We start from the raw sequence: 13,285 nt of genomic DNA on the forward strand, positions 1-13,285 counted from the left end.
AAAAAAAAAAAAAAGAATGGGGCACCTGGGTGGCTCAGTCAGTTAAGCGTCCAACTTCAGCTCAGGTCGTGATCTCGCGGTTCGTGGGTTTGAGGGTCACATCAGGCTCTGTGCTGACAGCTCAGAGCCTGGAGCCTGCTTCAGAGTCTGTCTCCCTCTCTCTCTCTGCCCCTCCCCTGCTCGTGCTCTGTCTCTCTCTCTCTCTCTCAAAAATAAATAAACGTTTTTTAAAAATTAAAAAAAAAGAATACAACCATTTGCATGACAGAAGGTGTCAAGCAAGGTGTCTGTCACTGAGCTGTGACAGAACATGAAATGACGGCAGACACGGCGGGAAGGAAAGACAGACGGAGCTGGAAGGCCAGAGGAGCAGGGACAGTGATAGCGGAAAGACAGAGGACGCGGCAGGCTCTCGCGAAGGCTTCAAGGCGGGTGCTTGTGTGCGGGGGCGGGGAGAGCCACGCACACGGGGAGGGGACACTGAGAGGACCAGGTGACGACACAGGCCAGGGGCGGCCCCCAGGAGCGAAGGAGCGGCCTCACCTCTCTCTAAGGGCCGGGTTTCGCAGGTCCGAGATGAGCGGCATGGTCCTCTTGAACTGCTCTATTTTCCAGCGAGTGGTTTCGATCACTTCCCAGTTGCGGTCCTGGGCAAAACAACGGAAGATGTCAGAAGCCCTGACCGCCTTCCCCGCACGGGCCCATCCCCCGGCCCTCACTCCGTCCTCCACGCGCCTTGTACTCTTTGGCTAGTCTGGTGAGGCGGCGGAACAGCCCGTGCGCCGTGGTCTCCATGGCCTCTGTCTTCAGGGTCAGGAACCGGCCCGTCTTCCACTGGTTCCAGTGCTCCTCCCAGTCCCGCGTGATCTCCCAGACTTGCTGCAGGGCGTCTAGTTCCTTCACGGCCAAGGGCAGAAGATGCATGAGGTGGCAGGACTCCCCCCCCCTTCCTCCCTGACAGACACGCGGGTCCTCTGCCCCCCTCGTTCACTCCGCGTCATAGGGCTGCCTCTTCGGGTCACGTCCCTTTCTCCGCCGCCTTGCCTCAGGGGCTCGTCAAGTGACAAGCCCGGGAAAAGATCCTCAATGTCCAGGCCCGGCAGGACGGCTGGCCCCAAGAAAGGGCGTGGGGTGACGATGTGTCCGCGAGGCCGCGGAGAAACGGAAGCCTCGCACTACGTCGCTGGTGGGCGCTGGTCCGGCCCTTAGGCCGCAAGCTCCTTCCCCTGCCCCATCCTCTGGTTACCACAAGGGCCCGGCCCGGCACACCACCTTCTCCAGGTTCTGCAGGTCCTTGGAGACTGGCTGTTCGATCTTGAAGATGCCCAGGTTGGAGCGGAGACTCTGTTCTTCGTCCCGCATGGCATTCAGCATGGCCCGCGTTTGGGCAATCTGCTCGAGGGCGGACTGGTGCCCCACATTACTGGTGAAGGGGCCTGTGGGAGACCAGGGTGAGGCTCAGATGCCCTGCTCGAGGCCGTTGTCCCCTGGAAGGCCCGTCATGGCTCTCCTACCTCTCTGTGGGCACATCTCCCTCTCCTCACACGGGGAGGGGAAGGAAAACAAGAGGGAAAGCAAGACGGTCAACCTTGGCAAAAACCCTCAGACGTGGCTTGAGAAGCAGAAACGGGCAGGCCACGGGAAGGCGTGAGGAAACCAGAAATTCGGGCGCGCTCCAACCATCAGTCGGCGATGGCAGGCGCGGCCCCCACGGCAGGTGCGGCACCAAAGGCAGGTGCCAGGGCTCCTTCCCCTCCGCGGCACCGTCCTCCCTCTGCTCATCCCTGTTCCTGCCTCCCCGGGGACCTGGGCTTAGAAAGGCTGGGTCACAACAGAAGTAAGGGGAGAAGGGTCGAGAAAGGGGTACCTTTGGATTCAAAGTCTTCCAGAAGATTGTGGGCTTTCTTCTTGAAATCATCAGCCGAGTGGATGAGGCCCGTTTTGAACTTCTCCTTGTGTCTCTTTAGCATCTGCTCACTGTCCAGCAGCGTTTGTTGGAAGATGACCCACTCCCCGTTGAGGCTGTCCAGCATCTCCAGGACCTGGGGACGTCGACGAGGGGACCATGGCCCACGAGCAGGGGGTCTGCCCCTCTCACCAATGCTTTCCAGGCCTCCGTTCTGATCCTCCGGACCAGAGTCTGTGGCCAAGTTCCCCTTGCCGCGAGGCCCAAAGAAATGAAGCCACGAGCTGCCGCGCCTCAGAGAAATCCAGAAGCTGACCCAGATTATCACGGAGTTGGCTTTGGCTCTCAGGGGCCCTGGAACCTCGCACCTGCTGCCCGGCTGGCTCTTCAGCGGTCCCCTGGGACCGCACGGGGCCCGGCCCCTGGGGGCCCACGTCCCGCACGCCCCACCGCTGGTGCGGGCCCGCCCCGGCTGGACCGCACACGGGAACTCACGCTGTCCTGGACGGGCACCTCGTACTTCTCGAGGATGGCAAACTGCTCGTGGATGGGGGGGATCTGGGCCTCCATGCCGGGCAGGTCATGCTGCAGGGTCTCCAGGAGTTGCAGACTGACTCCCAGTTCCTCCAGCGTCTGGGGAGGGCGGCTGATTCTGGAGGCAGGCGGGGAGAGAGCCTGCGAGTGGAAGGGGCCGAGCCCGCCCTCCCCGCACCCCTGCCGCCCCAGCCTGTGCGCCTACTTCTCCGTGTTCTCCCTCAGGTAGGTGTGAAGCTCCAGGAGGTGCCGGGCCGCCATCTCCTTGAGCAGGGCCGTGAACTTGCCCTGCCACTCGTTGCAGTGCTGCACCAGCGAGAACTTGAGATGTGAGCAGTCCAGCAGCACAAACTGGATGTTGAGGACCGTCTCCTCCTTCTGCACGTTGTTAGCCACCTCGGCGTAGCTGCGAGGACCCACGTTCCCGCTCGTTCGGGCCGGGCCAGCGGCGGACGAACCCACGGCCCCGCGGCCAGTTCCGGTTCCAGTCTCTTACCCACCCCCACCCCCCAGACCCGTGTGGCAGCTCTGAGGCATCCCCCTGCTCCCGCGTCAGTGCAGCCCAGCCTTACGGCTGGGATCACGTCATTTTCCCAACCGCTGCCCCGGGGGCCGCCAGTCAGACTCCTCAGTCTGGCATTCGAGGCTTTAAAGTCGCACGAATCTGAGTTGAGCGCCCACCGCTGCTCCCGGGCTCGGTGACCTCAGGCAGGTTATTTACACTGTCCTGAGCCCCGATTTCCCGTCGATCACACGGCGATGTGAACAGAACCCCTACTGCTCTTGGGAGGGTGACACTGTCTGCTCGGTATAAAGCCCCCTGCACACCTCCGCTCCTGTACCTGTGTCCGAGACCGCTCGCTCCCTGCTGAACGCACTCACGTGTTCCCGTCTTTATGCCTTTTGGGCGCTGTTGTCTCCGCCCGGAATGCCCTCCCCGCTGCCCACGTCTGCCTGTGGAAACCCTGCCCACTCGGGCGAGCCCAGCCTCCCGTCACCATCACCCCCTTCGCGAAGCCTCTCCTGACGTCCCGGCTGGACTCTCTCTCCTTCCACCCCACCGCCCCGGCGCCCCATATGCCTGAGCCACGGCCCTCACCCCCTGAAGCCTGGGTAATGAGCACCTCCGCACGGGGCTTCGGGGCCCGCGAGGCGCTTTCTCGTATACTCGATGACCTCGCAACCTTGGCAAGTAGGAAAGGGTCACACCTGCTTCCCAGGACCCTGGGGGCCCAGGGGGCACGGGCCGCCTGCCGGTTGGCGGTCTTCGCCCGGAGCGGAGGGCACGCGCTTGGGCGGCACTCCCCAGCCCAGCCCCGTGCCCGGGGCTCTGCGCCTCCCGGACACCTCGGCTCCTCACCGGGCGATGTCGGCATCAAAGGAAGACACGGGGGGGTTGAGGCGCTGGTAGCGGCGGATGAAAGAGTCCTTGTTGATCTCCCAGATCTCCCGGTACAAGTCCCAGGTCTTGAGGTAGGTCTGCAGCAGGCTCGCGTTGCTGGCCATGCCGCCGCTTATCTGGGCCTGGATCTTCCTGATGTCCTCGTCTCGCTCTTCAAGAGCGAGCAAAGCGCGCCGCACTCACCTCCGCCCCAGTCCCGGAGCCCCCGGGCGTTAGTCCCCCAACTTCCGCCCACCGCGGCCCGCCCTCCGCCCTCGCCACCTTCCCCAGTCTGACCCCCACCCGGGGTTTCCCGGCCCCACGTGTCCGTGTCCCGAAGCGGCCCTGGCCTCTCCCGCCGGCCCCGCCCAACCCTGCCCTCCGAGCCCCTGACGCCCCTGCGCCCGGCGCCCTCCCCACCGCCCACTCACCCACGATGACGTGGATGGGGTCGCGCTGAAACTTGCGCCTGATGAGAATTTCAGGGAGGTGGCGGAAGACCGAGATGGTGGAGAAGAGGTGGCTGCCAATGTCGTTGACCACGCCCGCCAGGGTCTGCAGAGAGGGTGAGAATTCCACCTGCGGGGTGGGGGGGAGCACAGCGGAGGCGGCCTCAGCACAGGCCGTGGAGGAGACCAGCCCCAGGACTGGCAAGGTGGAAAAACACCTCAGCACGGGCCCCCGAGGCCCTCAGGATAAAGTCGAGGCCGAGGGCCAAGTTTCAGGATTGAGGGAAACGGAAAATAAAGTTTGGAGTTGTGGAGCGGCAGGGGTAGCGGCCCCCACCTGCGCCACACCTCCCTGTAGGTCGTTCTGGAGGATGACCAGCACTTGGAAGAGCGGGTTCGGCATGGCCTTTCCATCCCCGTTGATGGCCTTGGACAGTTCCAACAGCGACCACTTCACGTTGAGGCGCAGGGCATCCTCCATCATGCGGTCCAAGCGAATCGTGTACAGTATCCATTGCTGCTGGATCTGGCGGGGAGCGTGGGGTGGGGGCGGGGGGGACAGGGAAACCCTCAGGACACACGGGGCAGGTCCCGGGAGAGAGAACCAGCCAGCGGGGAAGGAAACGAGCCCGTAGGCTGCAGAGTCCCGAAGGAAGAAGGTTGGAAAGGTGGAAGGTTGGGCGGAAGCAAGACTGGAACGGGACATCTGAGAAGCACCCACTAAGGGTAGGAGGCAGAAACCGCGAGACAGGTCCGGTGGCCCCGGTGGCGGAGGGGGGGGGGGCTCGCTGAGCCACAAAGCCCTGGCCAGAGGACCCCCACCTCAGGGCCGTCGTTCTTGAAGACTTCGTAGGAGTTGGTCATGATGGCCACCACGTCCTGGTACAGGCCCATCAGTTTCTGCTGCACGGCCACCCGGTGCTCCCTCTGGTCCTCCTCGAACTCCAGGTCCCTGTACACCCGTTTGCCGCTGATGCGCACCAGCAGCGTCTCGGATATTTCTTGGGCTCGCCAGCCGATGGTCAGAGTGGAGGCCTTGAAGTCATTCACGATGGTCTGCACCTGTGGGCAGGCCACACCCGTGGGGGAGAGACCCACGGCTTCAGCGTGGGGAGAGACCCTCCCCGCTTAGCCCGAGCCCCTCCACCTGTCCTCTGGCTAGAGTGGCTGATGTGAAAAACAAAAACAAAAACAAGAACAAAGGACAAGTCCTTCCCTGAGCACGCTTTGCCTCTCTAAGCACACACACCTCTCTCTGTCTCTCCGCCACCACCCGAGACTCGGGCCCTGATGATTCACGCAGCGGCCTCTGGGTCAGCCTCGCAGACCCTCCGAGTCTCAGGACCATGACCCACCTTGCTGGCGTGGATACGGCACTCCGTGATGAAGAAGGCGCTGGCCCCCTTCAAGGCCCAATGCAGTTTCTTGAGTCCAGGGCGGATCTTCTTATCCAGAAATCGGATACGTTCTTTGAAGAGGGCCTGCTCATCTGGGGACAGCACGGCGATGATCCTGTGTGCGAGGGAAGGCTGGCAGCCGGCCGGACACACGCTGCAGACCCCTCCCCCACACCAGGACACTCGGTGGAGAAATCTGAAAGTTCGCGAGCTGGGCTGTGTTTTCCAATAAAACTCTTGGCGATAATGGAAACCCTTCTACAGTTTGTGCTGTCCGGCAGGGTCACCACTAACAACATGTGGCGGTGGGGCACTTGACATGTGGCCTGTGCGAGTGAACAGCTCAATTTAAAATTCTTATTTAATTCCAACTAATTAATTAAAATAGAAAGAGGGGCGCCTGGGTGGCTCGGTCGGTTAAGCGTCCAACATCAGCTCAGGTCATGATCTCACGGTTTGCGGGCTCGAGCCCCGCATCGGGCTCTGTGCCGACAGCTCAGAGCCTGGAGCCTGCTTCCGATTCTGTGTCTGCCCCTCTCTCTGCCCCTCCCCTACTTGCACTCTGTCTTTTTATCTCTCTCAAGAATAAACATTAAAAAAAATTTTTTATTTAAAAAAAAAATAGAGCCAAGTGCGACTGGTGGCCACTATACTGGACAGCGCGGTTCTAGACAGACACTCGAACTGTGGTTCCACCCACTTGGGCTTTAACCGGGCCCAGAAAGGTACCCGTCCCAGAACAAAGCCTCACTCCAGAGACAAGTACCAAGGGTATCAAGAAAAGGGTGCCAGCGTGGCCTTGATTCTATATATCTGATATGACACTGTGCTCATAATCCTAATGCCCCCAGTTTCATTCCTGGAAAAGTGACCTAGGCCCGCGATATACGTGGTCCAAGTGCCCTGGGGGGTTGCAGGGGACCCGGTTGTTTTTGCCCTCTGCTCTGAAGCTAGAAGATAAAAGCAAGGGCCAGGAGCAATCACGGGGCCATACCAGAGAACAGGAGAAAGCTTTTTGTTTTTGTTTTTGTTTTTTTTTGAGCCAGTAAAAGGTAAAGGACAGATAGTGTAGGAGCTAGATGACATCATGGGGCAGATAAGACACAGAGGGGGCACAGAGTGCACGCGGGAGGCCGCCTTACCGATTGTAGTCTCGAGCCACCAGGAGCAGGTTTTCCCGAAGAATGCGCAGGTCCTCTGCTCGCTCAACGACATTCACCACGTAGTGGGGGGTCTCAAAGAGCAGCCTTTCCCAGTAGTCGATTTCCACAAAGAGAATCAGCAGGGACCTAGGGGCAAGGGTGAGGGGAAGTAAAGCAAAGCAGCTCAAGTGCCTGACCTAGACTGGGGACCCCAGGCCCAGCTGAAGGACAGGGTAACATACTGACAGAAGGGGACATTAAGGGCCCATATGCACAATGAATGTTAAGACACCCCCCCCCCCCGCTTTCTTTTCCCCCACCCAGCAACCGGCTCTCAGGCCACTGGATCAGCACCCTCCAGAACAAAGTTTGAAAGACTATTTTCTTTCTTTTTTTTCCTGTTTTGTTTTTTTTTTTAATGTTTATGTATTTATTTTGAGAGAGAGAGAGAACATGTACTCACACATGTGCGGGGGAGGGGCAGAGAGAAAACCAAGCAGGCCCCACGCTGTCAATGCAGAGCCCGATGCGGGGCTCAAACACACAAAACAGTGAGATCATGACCTGAGCCAAAGTCAGACACTCAACCGACTGAGCCACTCAGACTGTTTTCTGTGACCTCTGGCCAACCTGAGAGGGCAAGTCCCAAGGACAGTGATCTCAGGAGTCCCCTGAAAACAGCCCACCAGATAAACCTGAGGCTCACTGTTGATTAGCCCCACTACCTGCTCACCTGCTCAGCCGAGCATCCAATCTGCTTTCCAGCTCCCTGTCCTTAAATATGGACAACCAAGGATCACAAAACATTAGTCTCTGTCCTTCCTGGCACAAGAGGCAGGGACCAAAACAAACAAACAGAGGAAGGAAAAAACAAAAGGCAACGAGAAGGAAACAAGAGGGGACAGAGGCCACAGAAAGACGACGGTCCACACCAAGTAAGAAAACTAAATGCAACTGTCGCTAACACCCTGAGAGAGATAAAAGATACAAAAGAATATCCGTGAAACAAAACCAAGATGCTTTAGAAGGGAACACCTAAATGGTTCTTGGAAGTTAAAGACGATAGCCGAAAACAAGCCCATTAACAATAAAATTGACAGAAATCTCTTGGAAAGTAAAGAAAAAGACACAGAGATGGAAGACAGAGAGGACTTTGCAAGGGGGGGGAAAAAAGCATAGAAAACTCACCATTAGTAAGTTTTATATTACACGCTGGAATGATAATACTTGGGGAATATTGGCCTGAGTATTAAAATTGACTTCAGGGGCACCTGGGGGGCTCAGCTGGTTAAGTGTCCAACTCTTGGTTGGACTGAGCCAACTCTTTTGGCTCAGGTCATGATCTCACAGTTTTGTGAGTTCGAGCCCCACAAAAGGCTCTGCACTAACAGAGCGGAGCCAGGTTAGGATTTTCTCCCCTCTCTCTCTCTGCTCCTCCCCAACTTGTGCTCGATCTCTCTCAAAATAAACAAGTAAACTTTTTAAAACTTTGATTTCAATTGTTTCTTGTTCCTTTGTTAAACGCAATGCCAGAGAAATCTAAAAAACAATTTTTTTTAACGTTTATTTGTTACTGAGAGACAGAGAGAGACAGAGCATGAGCATGGGAGGGGCAGAGAGAGGAGGAGACACAGAGTCGGAAGCAGACTCCAGGCTCCAAACTGTCAGCACAGAGCCCGATGCGGGACTCCATCCCACAAACCGTGAAATCATGACCTGAGCCGAAGTTGGACGCTCAACTGACTGAGCCACCCAGGTGCCCCAAATGCCAGAGAAATTTTAATTGCATTTGTGGCCCTCCTACCCAGTGAGCTTCAACCCCTTCCCTTCCAGCCAGCCATCATTCCCAGGTCCTGTGTCCTCCACCTCGGGGATCAGCCACTCAGACTTGGCTCTGCCGGAGCCCAGCTGCCCCGCCCCCCCCCCCAGCCCTGTCCAGGGACTAGCCCTCAAGCCCTCCCAAAGGACCTGCTCTTTGACCTCACAGACACCTTCAGACCACTGACTCCGGGCTCTCTTCCCAGCTATGTGTCCCCTCCCATCACTGCCTCCTCCACCACAGACCCTGCCATCTGTCACTTCCACCACCCTCCTGCCATCCTCACCGGCTTGGCTGGCTCATCAGTGTAAGCCACCTGGCGGAACCCCCACCCTGGCTAAATCTGTTGTCATCCCCGCTGCGCACCCGGACGGCGGCCGAGCGAGGCGGGACCACACAGATGGGCGCACCGAGGGCCCTCTACCCTGCATCCTGGATGTCTCCCCGGTCTGCCCTCCCTCCTGCTGTCACACCAGAGCCTCCCCACTCTCTCAGATCTACCCCCCCTGCCCCCGTCTCTGTGGAAAGTCTCACCTCCTTCAGCACAGAGATCCAGGAGCCATGAGGCGAGCACTTGGTGTCCCTCCTGCTACGAAACCTACGAGCCTGAGTACTCGCATCACACACAGGGTTCCTCCCGTTTCTGACAGAAGAAGCCCTCCTCCCACCCAAGGCTGACCCTCCTCCTGGGCTCCGCGTCCTAACCCGGGGTCCTCCTGCTTCCTCGACCTGCCAGCTCCGTCCATCAACAGTCAGGGAAGGCCAAGTTCCTACAATCTTGGAAAAACTGAAACAAAACCAACACACGCACACCCACCCTCCTCTCCCCACCTGGCCCGGACTCCACCTCCTCCCGCGGGTACCGCGCCCTGCACCCCATTAACCGCCCCTTTACCACACACCTTCCACACAGAACTGTCCTCGCAAACTCCTCGGTCCCCTCACCTCCACACCTGCCCGCATCAAGTCTCCCCCAGACATCTTGTCACCAAACCCTGCCGGCCTCCTCAGGCCTGGCCCTGCCTCCTCTCTCTGCAGGCCTGAACCTCATGCTGGACTCCTCCCTGCCTTGCCGTCCTTGGACACGCTCTTGTCTCGCTCCTGGGCCACAGCTGTCCTTGTGGCTGCCCCGCCTGTCTGTAGAAGTGTCCTTCTCTTTCTAGTGTCCCCTGGAAATGCCACTCAGCTAGGCACTGGACACTCCACACTGTCTTCAGGAGCGAAGGCTCCTGGAAGTCCTGCACGTCCAGCGCTCTCCCTGGGATGATCCTGTCCATGCCCAAGGCTTCAGCTGCCTTCTAGAAGCTGCTGGCCCCCAGATCTATAGAGCTAACGTGAGGTCTAGGCTCGCACGCCCAACGGCCTCCTAGATATCTCCCCACCTTGCCCCAAGTGCCTTGCACACGTCCAGAAACAAGCGCATCGTGCGCTCTGCACTTGGGGTCGGGAGGGGGAGCCCCTGTCTCGGGGAACAGCGCCGTCCTGCTGCCTGAACCAGAGCCTCACCTTCCAGCATCCAACCAACCACCGACTTGGTCGGGTTTTATGGTCAGAGCAAAGTTCGGAACTTCCGCTGTCCCCAAGGCACATGTCCCCCAAGTGCGACGCGCGGTGACAGCTGACATCGGCCTGAAGTTGCGTTCAACAGCGCAAGGTCATCTAAAAGAGTCAAGGCTCCAGGCACGGGCCGCCAGGTGGGGAGGAGGGGCCCAGCCCAGCCCGAGTGCAGGGTCTGACTCTTCAAGAGAGGCCAGAAAGCCAGTTTTTATATCGAATCGCCTGCATTTTAAGCGCTGACGACTAATTCAACTGAGAAATAATTACAGACGGGAGGCTTCTGAACTGCCAGCAACGTGCTCTCCGTGAGCTGGGCCATCGCTGCCAGGGCATTTATTTCGTGCCCGTTTGTTAAAGTGGTAGCATAAGCTTCAAGTACTTGTCTGTGTGCACGATACACCTCACAACAAGAAACGCTATTTGGAGGGGAAAACTATTTTAAACCATGAGATTATTTGTAAAAGTGGCTGGGTACAAAATTCGCTTATTAAAATCGCAGTCTTCCAATAGAAAAACTGTAACCAGTTGGAAATTATCGTGGAGGAAAAGAGACCCAGGACAATTAAAGCAAGAAAAATAAAGTACAGGGCGCCCAGGTGACTCAGTCGGTTGAGCGTCCGACTTTGGCTCAGGTCATGGTCTCGTCACTTGTGGGTTCCAGCTCCTGCGTAGGGTTCTGTGCTGACAGTTCAGAGCCTGGAGGCTGGTTCGGATTCTGTGTCTCCCTCTCTCTGCCCCTCCCCCACTCGCTCTGTGTGTGTGTGTGTCTCTCTCTCTCAAAAATAAACGTTAAGGGGCGCCTGGGTGGCGCAGTCGGTTAAGCGTCCGACTTCAGCCAGGTCACGATCTCGCGGTCCGTGAGTTCGAGCCCCGCGTCGGGCTCTGGGCTGACGGCTCGGAGCCTGGAGCCTGTTTCCGGTTCTGTGTCTCCCTCTCTCTCTGCCCCTCCCCCGTTCATGCTCTGTCTCTCTCTGTCCCAAAAAAAAATAAATAAACGTTGAAAAAAAAAATTTTTTTTAAATAAACGTTAAAAAAATAAAATAAGATAAGATAAATAAAATAATTAACGAATTAACGAGAAATATTTATATATAACATTTGTATGGAAACAAATTTTTATATGTATTATGACGTTTCTTGTTAACCGGTTATTTGGGAAAAAAACGATTTATAGACATTTTATATGGATTCAAATACATTGAAAGAAAAAATGCTATTCTTGGGTAGAAAGACTCAAATCTTAAAGATGTTCATTCTTCTTAAATTAACCTATAAATTCAACCCAATCCTTGTTCCTATAAAAATAGGCACGGAACTATTTGTGGAATTACACAGATTGATTCTCAAGTTCTTACGGGAAATAAATACTAAAAATAACCCGGAAAATTCTGAAAAGGGAGAGCGATGAGGTCAGTAAGTAAGCAGTTTGGTTCCTTCCTATGGACAGACAGACAGACAGACAGACAGAGAGACCAGAACAGAATGGTGAATCCCAAAATAGACACACAATTCTATTCGGGAATTTGTTTTATGATGTAAATGAGATCAGGTCACCTGGCCAGCCACCTGAGGACTGAACAAAAAAACAACCACCCAAGTTGCCCCTGAACTTGTCTCCCTCCATCAAAATAAATTTCAAACGGATCAAACATCTAAGTGTAAAGGATAAAATACAGAAGGAAACATAGAATATTTTCAAAATAAAAAGCCTTGAATAAAAATGACCTGATGTTTAAAATCCGTGTGGTTTTTTTTTCTTTCTTTCTTCCTTTCTCCTTCCTTCCTTCCTTCCTTCCTTTCAATTGCACTTTTTAATCACAGACAACAAAAAACCCCACAATCTGAAGATGCTCTCACAAAACTCTACGTTCTGAATATTACTGAAATGTTACTTGGAAGAATATTGAGGTGAAAATTCCAGAATGTTTTGTGTCTGTTCTACAGGCAAGCACTGAAATGACAGTATGAGAAAAGAATATCACATTTGAAGTTTTGCAAAGGATTATTATTTTCACCTCTACGGGAGAGCAAACTTCTGGCGAGGGAAATTATTTTCAAGCGAAGGAGAGTGTCTCAAATGTGAATGAACAGTGGATTGCCAGGCAGCTAAGGACAGCCTCCAAAGTAAAGGAGGTGAAAACAAAAGGAAAATTACTTTTAATCCGGCACGCCAAGTCCAGCCAAACGTCCGACAGGTAGAGGGCAGGAAACCACCGTGGTCACTCACATAAGGACTCAAAACATTTGCTTCCCACGCACCATTTCTCAGAAAGCTACTAAAGAGTGTGCTCCACCAAAACAAGGGCACAAACCAAGAGAGAGGAAGACAAGGAAATAGGAAATCCAACAGAAGAGGCCGGGGGGGGGGGGGGGGGCAGAGGGGAAGCTCCAGGCTGACCCCTGCGTAGCAGGCCTTCGAAACCAAAGAGTCGTCCCACAGCAGGAGGAAAGGGAGGTCCAGCAAGGGAAACTCCCAAGAAAAACATGATGCCCACAACCCACCTTACAGTCAGGGAGGAAGGAAAAATATGGCTGGTCCCGGAGAAGTCACGGTAGTGGACGGTGTGCTAACAAAAATAGCAAGGTAATTATTAACTCCAAGAAGAGTGACACATCAGACAAGCGAGGCAAGAACTGTAACAGAAAATTCCTCGGCTCGGTGGTCAACGATACGAACAGAGTCATGTTAAGATAAACACTAGATACTGACTTAGTCAAAAATTGTAGGAGAGGGGGCGCCTGGGGTGGGGGGTGGGCTCAGTCAGTTGAGCATTCGACTTCGGCTCAGATCATGATCTCGCGGTTTGTGGGCTCGAGCCCCGCGTCGGGCTCTGTGCTGGCAGCTCGGAGCCTGGAGCCTGCTTCGGACTCTATGTCTCCCTCTCTCTCTGCCCCTCCCCTGCTCACGCTCTGTCTCTGTCTTTCTCTCTCTCTCTCTCAAATATGAATAAACATTAAAAAAATTGTAGATGGGTTAGAGGTTAGGATAGAGGGCTACAAACATATGTGGGAACATTTCGAGCTGCATAAGCATATCTTCCTCTGTTTTTCAAGCTGGAGGACCTGAATTTGTCTCCCTAAACATCACAGCCAGCCCGCT

At 55.6% G+C, this 13,285-nt stretch overlaps 1 protein-coding gene across 1 annotated transcript in view; it reads right to left on the reverse strand.

Moving 5' to 3' along the window:
* The window catches only part of DNAH2 (dynein axonemal heavy chain 2), a 101,596-nt gene that overhangs the window by 57,205 nt on the left and 31,106 nt on the right, over nucleotides 1–13,285 (reverse strand). Inside the window, exons 12-23 of the mRNA XM_040452939.1 lie at nucleotides 6,810–6,956; nucleotides 5,626–5,782; nucleotides 5,093–5,332; nucleotides 4,608–4,796; nucleotides 4,253–4,400; nucleotides 3,801–3,993; nucleotides 2,646–2,846; nucleotides 2,402–2,558; nucleotides 1,868–2,042; nucleotides 1,273–1,436; nucleotides 736–897; nucleotides 544–647 (exon numbers count right to left, since the gene is read on the reverse strand). Of these exons, the coding sequence (XP_040308873.1) occupies nucleotides 544–647; nucleotides 736–897; nucleotides 1,273–1,436; nucleotides 1,868–2,042; nucleotides 2,402–2,558; nucleotides 2,646–2,846; nucleotides 3,801–3,993; nucleotides 4,253–4,400; nucleotides 4,608–4,796; nucleotides 5,093–5,332; nucleotides 5,626–5,782; nucleotides 6,810–6,956 (2,037 nt within the window). The remainder of the gene's footprint in view (nucleotides 1–543; nucleotides 648–735; nucleotides 898–1,272; nucleotides 1,437–1,867; nucleotides 2,043–2,401; nucleotides 2,559–2,645; nucleotides 2,847–3,800; nucleotides 3,994–4,252; nucleotides 4,401–4,607; nucleotides 4,797–5,092; nucleotides 5,333–5,625; nucleotides 5,783–6,809; nucleotides 6,957–13,285) is intronic.

The sequence above is a fragment of the Herpailurus yagouaroundi genome, unplaced genomic scaffold, assembly GCF_014898765.1.
Source record: "Herpailurus yagouaroundi ecotype Mexico unplaced genomic scaffold, PumYag 208, whole genome shotgun sequence".
Classification (NCBI taxonomy): domain Eukaryota; kingdom Metazoa; phylum Chordata; class Mammalia; order Carnivora; family Felidae; genus Herpailurus; species Herpailurus yagouaroundi.